This window comes from Cinclus cinclus, chromosome 4 (assembly GCF_963662255.1).
Source record: "Cinclus cinclus chromosome 4, bCinCin1.1, whole genome shotgun sequence".
In the NCBI taxonomy this organism is placed as follows: domain Eukaryota; kingdom Metazoa; phylum Chordata; class Aves; order Passeriformes; family Cinclidae; genus Cinclus; species Cinclus cinclus.
This window is the reverse complement of record NC_085049.1, coordinates 42,935,457-42,950,527: the sequence shown is the minus strand read 5'-3', so window position 1 is coordinate 42,950,527 and position 15,071 is coordinate 42,935,457. Positions and strand designations below refer to the sequence as shown.

At 39.8% G+C, this 15,071-nt stretch overlaps 1 protein-coding gene across 1 annotated transcript in view; it reads left to right on the top strand.

Moving 5' to 3' along the window:
* PPM1H (protein phosphatase, Mg2+/Mn2+ dependent 1H) overlaps window positions 1-15,071 on the top strand; it is a 123,547-nt gene that overhangs the window by 80,391 nt on the left and 28,085 nt on the right. Inside the window, exons 5-6 of the mRNA XM_062491973.1 lie at window positions 6,692-6,776; window positions 13,811-13,929. Of these exons, the coding sequence (XP_062347957.1) occupies window positions 6,692-6,776; window positions 13,811-13,929 (204 nt within the window). The remainder of the gene's footprint in view (window positions 1-6,691; window positions 6,777-13,810; window positions 13,930-15,071) is intronic.

The window sequence follows — 15,071 nt, the reverse complement described above, 5'->3', positions numbered from 1 at the left end:
GCCCAGAGGCCTTCTCCAAAGAATCACTAAATAAGCACTAGAAATATAAATATGGATGAGTCAGGTAATTGGAAACAGCATAAAGCTCTACATGTGTGTGCACAGGAACAGCTCATGTGCTTGCAGGTGCCTCTGAAAGACAATTTTCAGGGGGGTTTGCAGGGACTGGTTTTCATAATTTCTTTCTCTGCTTCTTTTTAAAGGCCGGAGGAGGGTCTCATCTTACTGCAGGAGAGGTATAGCATGCTTGGCTCCATGCTGTGGCAAAGACATGAAGAAAGGACCTTGAATGAAATTCTTGAGAATGCCCAGTCAGTGTCCTGGTGGAGCAAGGGCTGTACTCGGTAGTTGTGCTTCTGAGGTACTAACCCTTGGAGCAGCTGGGTGGCTGGCAGTCTGCAAAAGGCCTTAGCAGGAGTTTGGGAGTGATCTTCATTGTTCTGTCAGGAAATGCCAGAGCACGCTCCTGTAGGAAATTACTTTTGCAATACTTCATCAAGGCAAGTTCTCACACCTTTTGTTGGCTTGAGGGAGCTGAAGTTCCCCCAAGTGATGAATGAAAGTGTCTGAGCAGCCTGCTATAACCCACAATGTAACACGAAACCATATTGTCACAGGAAGAGCCAAAAGCAGGGAGAATCTGCTCCCGCTTAATATGGGCTTTGTTTGGCTGAAAGAAAAATGATCCAGTGTTTCTATCCTGTCAAAACTTTTCTGTGAACCAGGCTCACGTTCGTGCAGAAAAACATGAAGAAATCAGGGTGGCATGCCTATTGAGTGGCAGTAAAATGGAAAATGAAGACATTTTTTCACTGGTTCTGTTCCTTCCCTGGTTTGTTGCTTGTTTACTTATTGACAGTGATGCCAATGAAGAGTTGGGGCATTGTCTTAGGTACTACCTAAGATAATGGGGTGGCAGGCAGAGAGGGTATTTTTTCCATTGGTATTGCTGAGGATTGCTGCTTCCACCTGAGTTTTATGGTGATGGATATGTCACCACTGGAAGCTGTTTTAATGCCACCTAAGTGTTATATAATAATTTGTTCCACTATCCCCAGCCTGCCTTAATTCATAAAATTAAAAAAATAGTTTAAAGGCTTTGCACTGTAGTTCCACATTGTTAGTGAATACATGGGATGGAATATGAGATCAGTTCCATACTTACTGCCAGTGCAGTGAGGTGTTTGTACACCTGGTTTCTAAAGAAATGTTGAGAAATGGGTCTACGTGGGACTAAGTGAGACTGATTCAGTTTGAAGAAGTAAAACCAAGGTGCCAGTGCTGAATGTATTAAAAGTCATTAGTAATCATAACGACAGTAAGTTCCAGTACTTAATTTACAGAAGAGAAAAACATTTCTCCTTTTAATTGTTTTACAGTCATTGTTTTTCACGTCTTAGCAATTAAGAAGTGGTAAAAAATGAAGCGCAACTGGTTTGAAGCTTACCAGCCATTAGCATTGATCTTCCCAGGATTGTTTAAATGTACGCATTTTGGTACCAAAATAAGCAAACACCAGTATAGGCTGATTCCATAGTTTTAGGATTTACTTTCTGTTTTCCACAGCTATCTTGTAACACACCTAATTATAAATCTACTGCTTAGTTCCCCTTTGAATATAATAAAACCCTGCCTTTTTCTTTCTGTCAGTTTAATCCCTTTTTCTTTTTCATTGACACATTTCTAATACCTTTGCAGACAGGCCAAAGACTTCTGCTTCATCTATACAGAATCCGCATGCTTAACACCTTTTGACAAAATGGATACAGCCTCCCTGTGGCTTGGAATTGATATACACTGTCAAAAAGGGTTTTCTGAATGGTCTTTCTCTGTCACCTTTACCAGATTTTTATCCTGTGCTGTAGAAATGTGCAGTTTAATGTTGCGTTTCAAATCATTTTTGGCTGAAAACTGTGTAATGGAATCAGGGTGTCCCCTTAATACTCCTAACAGTTGGAGATGTCTCTTTGTTTTGAACACTGGAGTCCCAATAGACCTGTGACAGCAGTGGAATTACACTTTTGACCTTGTTCACTAAAGTGTTGCTTTCTCTGTATGATTAAGTGAGAGCAACCAACAAGAGCTTCCTCTAAAATGTATTAGTTTCCTCTGTTTGTTTCTTATAAGAAACGTAGAAATGATGCTGTGCAATTTTCAGCTGATTGTGTTTTCCACAAAACAGAAAAAAACCAGAAAAACCCAAACCCTGCTTGACTCCAGGAGAGGTGGTAGTTGTTAGCCGTATTAAACATGCAAAAGCAGTTGGTGTATCAATATTTTCCTTATGCCAGTGTTGTTGCTACATCCTGAGCATCACAGCAGCAGTGCAGCACAGCAGCAGATTTTTTATCCTTTTGTTGCTTCACTCTCCGTGTATTTTAAAACCGAATGTATACTAAGGCACCTAATACAGTTTCTAAGTATTGAATCTGAATATAGAAAATAACCATATACTTATAATGTTCTGTGTGAATTTCGATTATCATTATGGACTACACGGTCATGTCAATCGAAAAGATAAATACACTGTTTTCTGCAGATGCACATACAGCCTTTTAAGCTCCTGGTGTTTCTTTTAGTTTCCATGTGACTGAGCAGGCATAGCCAGCTGTAGGATTTGCCATGACTGCCGGTCCTGCCTTATGTATTGAGCCGCTGGCACATCTCTTGCTCCCCATTTACTTATTCAGGATGTGGCTACTCTGGATCAGAAGAACTGTACTGTCCAGAATAGATATAAGATCAGATTCTTGTTTCTTCCATTTTAGGCTACTTCAGCTGTATTTTGGGGAATCTTTTTCTCCAGTATATTCCTGTGAATATCCCAGCTCTGGAATAGTGAACATACTTTCATTGCCATGCGAAGCATGTAAAATTCAATGACAAGTATAATCCTGTAGTTCCTGTGGGTGGTGAGTTGGGGTTCAAAAGAGAGGGAATGATTCAGGAAAGTCTAGTTTGTTTTTTAGAAGAGATCAGAATAAGTGATTTACTGGCCCTCTGTGGCCTCAAGACTTCAGAACAGTTTCTCACTGTAGACAATGCTGTGTGGAGAGGGCATCAGAGCATGGAGGGCAGTGCACTGAGGAGGCTGCAGATCTGTGACTCCCAATTTCCAATCCTGCCAAAAAAAAGCTTTTGTTTTTTTAATTACTACTTCACTGGTGATATAAATTAATGATTGGTATGGATCTGAAGCAACCTTGTCATCAGAGAATATTTGGTTAATGTTGACATACTTGTTCTCTGCAAACATGAATCATCCATCTGCCTTTGGCAGGCTCGCCCTGTGACTCCACTATGATGTGTTTCACAGTGTGGTGGAAATTAAAATGTCACTATTAAACATGGCAGAATCAGATGCTCTCTGGGTACTGCATCTATTCAAGGAGTTTTTGCTTCCTATGTAGTTATTTCTGACAGTTTAATAGGACAGTTGTATTCTGGCATAAAACAATACTTTCATATATCCTAAATACATGGGGAGTTAAATGCTTTCAGAACGCTATTTCCTTGTATACATGTGTGTTTCATGCTTGGCAGAAGCAGTAATGCTCATGTAATGCCATGTTGCTGCTTAGTCCATTAGGAAGTGTAAAGTCAAAATTAATTGTCCTGCAGGACTGTATAGAGTGAGTCTCTAAAAGCAGCTGCTGGAGCTGTTTGCAGCTGCTGCATCAGCTAGGCTCTCTCCTTGTGAGCAGTTATTGACTCTGGGCTATTGAATTCAGGGCTCTGGAGGTTGCTTGGTGGAAAAAGCCTTCAGTTGCTGCTTGGCAGCTCTGTCACTGCAAGGTCACAGAAAGGGCACTTCAGTCTACAAACCAAATTAGGGCCTAATTCGGTGCTTTTTCAATCACAGCAAAATCCCACTGAGCAGGGTGGCTCGAAGGCCAGGCTTTTGCACCCAGCCTCCTCAGTGAGACAGCCAACAAATGTATCCCTTTTTTGTCACTTGGGGCATCAGAAATACCCTTTCCTGTCATGAAATAGCTAAGCAGTTAGTGCAGAAACGTAAAGACCCCAGTATGGACTTATAAGCTCACCACAGCTGAATTTGGACCAGTGCCTTGTACATGTATGTCTGTATCCCTCCCTTCACTCATATCTAGAGCTGTCTCATTCCTCAGATCAAATCATTTGACTCTTATGAACAGCTGTAATTTGTAAGTTGAATAAAGTCCAACTGCTGAAAACACTAATGAAAAACATAAAACTCTTTTACCAGGTATCAACAGTGTTGCTTTAAGTCCTCCCCCTCTGAAGATTTGTGTGTGTGTGTGCTAGGTTGTGCTTTTCATCCCAGGTGGCTGCCAATTCTGGTGAAAATAAGTTGAGCTATGAAAGGTTGACCCACTCGCCTCTGAATTGCTTTTTATATGATGTGAGTCCCTCAGGGCCCAATTCTACCCATACAAGTGAGAATGACAACTATCAATATATAGGAAGTGTGCACAAAGAAAAAGGTGAACTCCAGACTCGTCTGAGTGGTCTTTAAAAGATGAATTTCCTGTGAAATGGTGATTAAAGGGGAAGCAAAGAATAATTAGAAAATTAGCCTGATGTGCTAGCAGTTATATCAATGTGTGGTTTTATATTAGGTCTTTAAGACAAGCAAAAGACCAGAAAATACCTTATGACTTAATTAATCTAGTGTGTAAAATTTGGTTAGTGTCTGATCAGCTCCTTTGATCACTCTAGTCTAGACTGCTGCCCTGTACTAAATACTCTGTACTAAACCCACAGACTACTTAAGTGGAGACCTACTCAAGTGAATCAAATAACATATTAAAAAGTTATACAAAATGTTCACTGACTAAATTAATCTGGTTCAAAGCTGAATACCTTCAGAAGTGCAAAAATAAAAGCAAGTGTTGCAGAAGAGAGGTGGTAGAGTTAATTCATATTTAAATGACTGTCTCAGAAATGCAAAAGAAAAATTTTCAGCAAACTTTTATAATTTTTAATTGGATAGACATTTTTGTAAGCCTGTAATCAGATTCTCTAAAAAAAAAAAATCTGTCAAAAATTATGCACAAATTTTTTTAAGAAATTATAGAGTTGCAACTACCATGTCTGTCTCAAGTACACAATACTGGTTTTAATTTAGGGCCAGTAGGAACCTTCAAGTATGTAGGCTGCACTCTTGCCACCTCTAATTTCTACACAGGATTATTTGCAAGGAAGTGCTGGAAGTCCAAGAGCAGTAAATTTGTTACCTTTCAAAGCAAAGCATTTTCCCTCATTGCCAGAGTTTCTTCACCCATCTGCCATTGTTGTGCCATGCTAAACCGATGTGCTCTTTGCCACATGAATCTCAAATGTCAACAGTTGATTTATTCAAAGATAATGCTGCTGCCTTTTGCATACTAGCAATAGTAGATGACACTTTGGAGACAATTTTAGACAAATGACCAATCCATAAGACTTGGAAATCTGTCCAGTGCCACTAATTTTAGAAATTCAGGGTTGTACCTGAGTTGGTTTTCTCAGGATGACTATGTTTTGAATTTAGAAGTTTTAAATTTTCAGTCTTGTATGCCTACCATATTTGTTGGCTGCATTGCAGTGTCATCAGACCACCTGATATAGAGGCAAGGACAGCATATCAATCAAATTATCAAGGGAAGTAAGCTAACTCATAAATAGGACATCAGTGGGGTGAAAATATCACAGAAATGGGACCATTTAAAACATAGAGAAACTGGAATCCAAGTGGAAAATATTATTTTTAGCTACACCAAATTCTGTCTAAATTCAAGAAGAGAGCTGGTATACTGCTGTTATCCAAACAGTGAATTAATCTACTGATGGCTGAGAAACAGTTCCACAAACAGGCATTGAAGTCTTTGGGATGATACACAGTTTATCAGAAGTGCCAAGCATTGCTCTACTTACAGAGCTGCCTGCATAATGGAAAGATAAAGGAACATAGTTCTGTGAGCGGATGCATGAATGCAGAACGCAATAGAAATACTGGGTAAATTCTTCCTGTGACTTCTCTTCCAGCCAGTGGCATTACACCAGGTAAAGATTGGACCATATTTTGTGTCCAGCATATCAGATTGTTAAGATGCAACAGGCAGGTATTTTTGAAAACTTTCTCTCTGTCATTTGCAGAAGTGGGTATAAAATCTCCTGGCTAATCCACAGTCATTCTGTTACCTGCTGTCTTTCAGCAGGTAACTAGTTAAATTTGTGCTAAATAGGATTTGCTTTGCTACTTCCATTTGCTGTTGGAGTAGAAATGTTCTGACATGACACATGACCAATTATTAATTGGAAAGTGCTTGGATGAGCCACTTGAAGCCAGTAGTTTAGACAGTGTCAGCCACAGCTGGTATTAAAACCTGCAAAGAGTTGTCCTACAATCAATGATTCTGCAGCATCTCCTCTGGGTGTCTGCATTCCGCTTAATAAAGATACCCTGTAGACATCATTTGAAATAAGTCTTGCCTTTGCTGCTTGGATGCTTTTGTGAGCTCTAAAATGAAGTTGGCTTATACAGGTGCACTTTGTTACCCAGCCTAAAGGATGCAGGGCAGGAATTAGCCTGTTCTGCTGACAAACTCAGTAGAAAAGAAATGGCTGTATTTGACTGTGATTGTGAAGAGAATAAGAATGTGACTGTACCTTGTGGTTTTTTACCTAATTTTTTTTCTATTCTGATAATGTTTTATTACTTTTACAGAGCTATAATAATCCGAAATGGCGAAGTCATTCCAATGTCTTCAGAATTCACTCCAGAGACTGAACGCCAGCGACTTCAGTATCTGGTAAGAGGCTCGAAGACCAAATCAGGTGCTGCTGATGACATGATTTGCCCAGTAATATCAAAGGCTCAGAGAAACGCTGTTGAGTGTGGCTCAGTGAAAGATGTGTCCACTGAACAACAGTGACAGATCATGTATGTCTTTAAGCTATCAGCAAATGTGGAGAAAATCATAGTGGTGCAAATCTCAATGAAAGGAGTATTACCTCTTCGGCAAAGGCCATTGGTTAGCCTGGCTGTGCTTGTGTACATTGTTCAGCTGCAGACCCTTCAGCAGTTTACTGCTGTTGGATTTTGAGAGCACAGATATAGAGCTAGTGATCCAGAGATGTATTTCAGTCTATCCCAGTGCATGCTGTGTGACAGTATAAAATACCACAGACTGCTCTTTGTATGTGAGTGATATTGCAGAGTTCAATTAATTTACTCTAGCAGTATGCTGGTAGTATCTCCATCAGGAGAAAGATATCCGACTTAGAGGTGATCTCAGTGAACATTAATAGCTGCAGGATAGGATGGGTGATCAAAGATTAGTCTTATTTGCTATAGCAGCACCCATAAAGCTGGGACAGGGTGACTAGCTGGGGACACTAGACCAAGCTGTGTTGGCTGATAAGCTGCCCGAGTAATAAATTCAAAATGTATGGTGTTATTTTTCATACAGGCCACCCTGTTACTTTTTAAGGTTTTCACTGATGGACAGATCAGTTGGTTGAAGTCAATTAGTTGTTTGTCAAAATGTCTTTCCTAACATGGCTGAGTGATTTCCTTTGTGCTTCCTCTGTTCTCCTGCTTTTTTCTTTTTAGAAATTTAAGCTTCAGCCAAGGCAGGCTTACTCTCAGCCTTGCCTGACTCAAGGTGGACAGGCCAAGGTTAGTGGTCTTCCCAGATCTTAAGGCATCTTCTATTTTCAACCTGGATCAAGCACTGTGGTTTGAAACTAGATAAAATGCCAGTGTTTGAAAGGTGGTGGTGGAAAGGTTTTAAAGAAAAAATTGTTTCCTCAAAATCATCACATTTAATTTTTTTTTGCAGTCGGATTCATTGGCGTAAAGCTGAAAATTTCAGAGGAAATACTGCTTTGGGACTATTCATATTCAGAGAACCAAATGGAAAAGAGGCCTAATAAATATTTACAGTTCAGTTATGTTTAAAATAATTTTTTTGCCTCTAAAATAAAAGATATCTTTAACATCTAGGGAGCCTGCTACTTCTGTAGGAAATAAGAGATAAAACATTGCCTACAAGGGTTTCTTTCTCCTCTTTTGATATCCTTTCTGGCTTAAATTTGTAACCAGTAGCTGATCTGAAAAGCATTTCTGCTGTTTGCTGTGGAAAATGCCTTTACCTTTGTTAGTCTATTTTAATTCTGTTTGTAAGAAATATGCCAAGTCTATGGGTATCATGTTCAAAGAGAATTCATGCAAGGCAGCAAGAGCGTGAAACAAAATTACAGATAATTTCAAACACAACATTCCCTAAGTAATATTTTTACTCTTGTGTTTAAAAAAAGGAAAAAGATGACCTCAAATTTCTTGCAAGGTTGGCATAAGCATTATACTCCAAAGTTTGCATCTGTCTTACTAATTAGATCCCAAATAATTCCTCTTATTCACTTGTCTGTCCCCAGGTTCTGCTATTAGTCTGTTATTCTCCCATCAACATCTCTCGTCCGTTGTTCTGTCTGAAAGTTATTTACTTTGAGTCTCTTTTCTTATTTGCAGTTGAGTTTCTTTGTTTCAAATGTGCTGTGCTGCTCTTCCTTCACGAAAGGAAGAAAATCCTTAATCACTTTAGCATTAATGTTTGACTTGGTAAATGCAGAGATACTGTTCACTGTGAGGAAGTAACTGTACAAGCAAAGGGAGGATATGGATTTACAGCCTGCAGGCTGTTCTCTATGCAGCAGACACCATTGGTGCAGTCAGGATGAAGGAGCTTCCCTCTGCCTTTAGAGCCTGTTGATTGCTTCAGGATGTTCTTTTATGTACTGAGTGTAGAAGAGCCTTTTCTGAGACTTAATTTCTGTGTGGAAAGAAACCCATGGGATAATGAGTTCTTCGGGTCATGTGAATATCTTTATATTAAGTCCTCCAGTCTAGTCTTAGGCAAAATTGTGCTTCAGCTAATAGTGATTGAGTAACTGAGAGGGAAGGGAAGCAATTGTTTTCCCTGTCCTGGCAGGTTTATTGCCTTGAATCCAAGAATGGCCTTGGTAGTAGGCCATTTCCATGCCTCTGTCATGGAAACCTGAAAAGAACAAGTTGACTATCCAGTTGTTCTGACTTTGAAGCAGCTCTGTGCCTGGTCAACACTCTGTAGGAGGAGGGCAGTGGTGGGGCAGCATCCAGCTGCAGATTTCAGGCAGGTTATATGGCAGAGACAGACTTCTGTGCACACAGCTTTTGACAGTATTGTGGAAAGCAATCAGTCCTTCAGTCAGAGAATGCTTCTTAAGATGTAAAGTGCAGAAGCTTGGCACTAGTATTCCCTTGGGCCTTCGGCTTCTGTAGAGGTTCAGTACACCATGTTGCTTCCCTTCCACTAGGGGGCATTCTTCTGAATTTCTGTGTCTCTTGTTTTTAGCACTGTAATAGGAGAACTCCACACAGCACTTGGGAAAAGTCCTGAATTCCTGTATCACTGTATCTTGAAGGAAAAAAAAAATAAATCCAGTATTTACTAGGAACTGCTCTGGTACAATCAGCAGTTGTGCAGGCAGTGACAGCCAGAAGCAATTTTTATTTCATCTGCTGAGGAGGCTATTAATTTCAGTCATGGTAGTCTAAATTGCAACAGTAAATAGGATAGATTTTGTTACTTTTTCCCTTGGAAAATGTGTTTAAAATGAATGATTAATTGAGCATACTGCAGATGGGTATATTTCTATTAGTTACTGAAGTTCCACTTTCAAGATGTCATGTGAAGTCAGCGTGGTGTTTGTAGCATCTTCATGTGTGCCACCAAACTGCCCCTCCAAAGTTCACCAGAAATGGTGCACCACTGCTACCAGTGCAGGTGTCACTGCCAGTAGAGATTTGGTGGCCACCAGTGACCGTGACCATGGGTGCTCTTTGTATTTGCTGCCATTCAAGCAAAGGTTCATGAGCCCAGATAGTCATGGGCTCAAAGAGGATCTGTTCTTATTTTGTTGCTCACATGAGGATAAAAGTGTCACTGACTCACCTGCTGAAGGATGCCTGTAGAACCTGAGCCTGAAGAGAAATGCACCTAGATCTCCTAACTGTCCAGTCAGCCCTTTGATTACAAGTCAGTAAAGATGTAATTCTCTTACAGTTTTTGGCTTCCTTATATCACCAAGCATAGGATTGCTTCAGCCATCTGACACAGTGGAAGATGCTGTGGTAAAAGAGATGTATGGTTCCATGGATGGGGTCCTGGCCTTTCACAAAATGAGAGACTAATCAAGAGATGGATTTGGCTTCTGGTCTTCTCCTTCCTTTTACCACCACATCCTTTAATTTTAATCTCTCTTTGGTTTAAATGTGTCCCTATGATAATGGCTGAATCATTTGCAAAACTTCTGGGTGCGTTGGGCTGTGCATGCTGGTGTGAGCAGTAGTCCTATATAGTAGAATATTCTTTCGGAGAAAAGGGCACAATAAGATCAAACTATGAAGTTGTAAGATATAGTTGGTGTAGGGGACAGCAGCAAATCTGAAAATAGCACAGAATGCAGTGCCAATGACTTTCCAGTGCAGTGCCTACTGAAGGAGCTGGAAAGCCAGTGGCAGGCCTTACTGAGGTGCAGATAAGATACATGCAGTGTTTCCTGCTGCCTAATTAACTGGCATGCTAGTGTGTAAGTCTAGGTTTATCTTAATTTCATGTTTGCTTTTCTAATCACCAGGAAACACAGCAGGAAGTAAATGCCCTTTTTAAACAACCATGACTAATACTACTTTGACTGAACTCCATTTTAAACAACTAATTTTGAATGCAATACATCCAGCCACAAAATACACCATAAAATGGCAGAGTACCAAAAACACACAGTGCAGACTACACCAAATTTATGCCAAAGAGCTCTAACAGCTTCTGAAAGAGAAAATATGAAAAATGTTCCAGTTCCATAACACAGAATAACAACGTTGTCTGAAAATACCTCGTAAGGATATAGGAAGTGTTGGATAGCCACGCTATTTGTTAAATTTCAGGTCCTCTGAGTGGTGTTTCTGATCAGAGGTTCTTGCAAATCGAGGCTAAACAAATTGAAAATGGAAAATACATTGTGTCATCACAGGTAAAATTCTGGTAGTCAGTTCACTTTATTTTGTTTTCTTTGATCACTTAAGGGGATTTCATAGTTCTGTTTGTATATCTATCTGGAAGATCTGTAGATTTTTAAAGTGTTGCTTTTTATTTATTTTCTGTTTCTGCTGCCCAGCATGGTTTTGTTGAGGTGGGGAGAAGAGTCCTGCTTCTTACATGGAGAATAGTTCTCAACAAACCTGACTGGAAGCTGCAGCTGAGTTTTATAGTGGAACATTCTCCTCTCTGTAGAATTACAAGCAAAGAATCAAAAATAACTGTTAAAAAATGGTTAAAAATATGGAAAATTAAAAATTCAAGCAAAGCACAACAAAAATCCCCATGTCTTCACATAAGAATTCAGACCAGACACCAGCAGCTTCCAAATTGCTCTTTTCCCTCTGTTTCACTGATGCCAAAAATATTAGAATCAAGTTAAGATCCCTGGATTGTAAATCAAGCTTTGAGGCTTGGCTGTGGAAGAGAAGTCTTATTTGAACATTAGCAGTCCACTGGTAACTGTGCCAGCTTTATTAATCTTATTTCAGTTATGACCTCAGACTTTCCATCTGAGTAAACCTTTATGCAGTGCAGTCTCTCCTGATTGCTTTACCTTTTCAATAAAGGAAATTTTTGTTTTTAAGTGAAAAAATGCTAAAAGCCTGTAGTGTTTTTCTTCTGGACCTCTTCAGACTAGTAATCTCACAATCTGTAGGTCAGGTAACTTCATTTTAATATCAGGTGTGATTGTTTTTTTCAAGTATGACCTTGTTTTATAGGCAGGTGACAGTACTTAGCTGGTAGTGGTTTAAAGAAGATAGCAGTGTATTCTAAAAAGTGAATTGAATTGCACTTTCAATGCAGATTGACTTCATTGTTTACAATACCATAGACTAGAGAAAATTTTTAAAATACCAATACAATCTAGCTCTTTGTTATCATACAAAGAACAAATATTGTTCATATATTGTGATACATCAAATCATTAGGAATTTTCTGTCTTTTTTTTGCAACTGGAATGAAAAGGAATAAAATGAAGAATGAAGAATTTTCAGAGTTCAGGAAGTATGAAAAGCTTCATGTGGACTTACACCGCTGAACCTCTCAGAAGTCACTAGTGCTTCCCAACCATTTCTGTATTGAGGAGAGAGATCCAATTAGAGGGCCCTTGACAATAATATTTGGGTGGAGAAGGGGACCTTGGCTGACTGTAGAATGAAGGAAAAAAAAGTTATTCCCTTAACTGTACACAGAGAGAATTTGTTGGAGTTCCTGTTCCATGGAGGGATTGCGACATCAAGATCACTTGTGTGCTTGAAAGCCAGCTCTTTGAAAGCAGGATCCAGTCTTGTTGGCTACACACAGCAACCTTCCTCAGTCCTGTTCCAACCAAGCTTGAGGTGTTTTCTGGAAGGATGTCTGGTGATAGGAGCAGGGACAAGCTGCTAGAAAGTTAGTGTTACAGTGATGTTCTGAGCCTGATAGAGCTCCTATTAAATTGAGTGGGAGCAGGCTCAACTTTTAAATGCAGGGAATATTTTATTGTGAACTATCTGCATGACAGATGCCAGGTAGATCAATAAGGGCTTCCAGTGCTTCCTGCTGCTTACCTTTGATGAGCACTAGATTTATGACATACACACAACCTAAACCCCCGTTCATTTCATCTCCCTTGATGGCAGCTGCTGCTGAAGATAAGACAGACTTTATTGCCTTAACTGTCTGGATAAGGAAAAAGAGTTATCTGCAAAAAGGTTAAGGAATGCAACTTTTTTAGTTCCCCAGCCAATTTGACTGTCTTTTATTAGTGCTCGCTCACAATGCAGCTTTGCGGAGAAAGAGAGGAAGGCTTGTTTATTTGAGTACTAAAGAAAAAAGAGTGAGACTTATTTCAGAAAGAATAATGAAGTATGTTTAGGATTAACCTATCACATCAAGTGATCAGTGAATAAATTCAATCCAAAAATTTATACAGTGGATGAAGAGCCTCGCGATGCTCTCAACTGTGATCCGCTTTGGAGAACATGAGCCAGAGGCAAAACTCTGGCAAAGAGGCCTCCCAGTATCTGTAGAGCAGTGCACCAGAAAGGACATGAGCAGCATTTGAACATTAAAACTATCAAAGACCTTAGTTGCAGTTGTGACACAAAACTTTTGCTGCTTTTCTAAAAGTCTATTTTGCATTAAGGATGTAGTTTTTCAAAAACAAGAAAATAAATTGCTCTCTAGCTTGTGTTTGTTTGCAGTGTTATGTGATGGGGTGTATTGAGGTGGTGACAAAGTGTGGTAGCAATGTTAGGTTTTCTAACATTGCTGAACTGGGAGTTACAAAGCTCGGGCTTTACTGCACACTTAACCCCTCCAAATCTCTCCATGGCTTTGTATTTGATCATTCCTTTCTCTCTTGCTGACTTACAAAAGGCCATGTGTTCTGTTTTGCAAAGCTCTGCAGACTCCTTCAAGGTCAATGGATGAAGTGTAGTTTAGAGGTCCCAAATCTTGTGGAGCAGGGAGAAGAAATGAGGGAATTTGAGGGCAAGAGGACTGCTCCCTATAATGCTGCTTCTGGATATCAGGCAGGGGCAGAAATGGTGTATATTCATTGTTTGATGAAAAGGAGCAGATCATCTTCTTTATTGAAAAAGGGTAGAGGAGTGGGTGGAATTTGTGTGGGAAGGGACCAGGAAGGGATGGTAATACTAGCTCATTAAAAATAGATGATGTCTTGTTTTATGTGATATCTGTGGTTTGATTTCTGCCCGCAGGCTTACATGCAGCCTCACTTGCTGGGAAATGAATTCACACATTTAGAGTTTCCACGGAGGGTGCAGCGCAAGGAAGTTGGAAAGAGGATGCTGTACCGTGACTTCAACATGACTGGCTGGTAAGGATGTGTCCCTCTCAGCATGGGGTCAGCCTACTTCTCCAACCAGTGCCTGCCTTGTATCTGTCATTGATTAGTGTAAACTGCATCAAACATGGAGGTGTACCCCTACGTACTAAAAGAAAAGGCATTTCCTTCTTTCAGGTGTATCTTTCTTCTAGAAGATGTTTTAAATAAGTTGACCTCCCTTGAGAGAGTTCATTTTAATGTGTGAGCAAGTATATAAAGGCAAAGATGTGTCAGGGGATCTTCCTGAAAGCTGAACAATTTTCCTATCTTGGAAGTAGCTTTTTATAAATTCTGGATCAGTGGGTCAGACATTTGTCTTTTAAACCAAGAGCTTGGGCCATCTTGCCTTCACATGCTGCGGAAAGCTTGCAGAAGGGAAGACCTGCCTCCCCTACTCCACTACAGCTTGGTTTGGATATCCCTTTAGGAATTGTTTTAGACATGGGCCTATCTGAACACAGCTTAAAATGAAAAGGCTTGAATGAACAGCATGGACTTTAAAAAGTGAAGACAGAAAGAATGATGTGGGTTTTTTGTTTCTGGCTGAATGTCTTCATTGTTTTTTGGGTTCAAGAGGCCCGCTGGAGAAGCCCTAATCTTTGCTGTTGTGAGTTCTGTGCATGACCTATAAAGGCAAAAGCCCAATATATGCAAATGGTCTTCACTTCCATGACATTTATGTTTTAGCATCTGTAGTAAATGTCCTTTCAGGAAGAAAAAGACCTGAGGGGTTAAAAAGAAAGCCTAATTTAGATTTGGAAGCCTGGATGCTCACATACAACTACAGCTCTACATAACTTTTGCTTTGTTCCATGCATTATGGACCATAAATATAATTATGTTTTAACAGCAGAATAATGACCTAAGTTTAACATAATCTGAAGTGTTTGTGCAGCACATGTAAATCTGAGAATAACAATCATTGTCTGTCATCTTGAACAGCTGCTAGTAGAATATGCAGTTTCACTCTGAGAATGATGACTTCACATTTTAAAAAGGCTACAGGCGTGAGCAAAAGAATAGGAACAAAATGAGAACATTGGATCAACTGAGGACTTAGACAGCAAAACATTTGGAAGATCATGAGACACTCTCCCAATTTCTGCAGAAGGGTTTTTTTTGTTAAACTCACA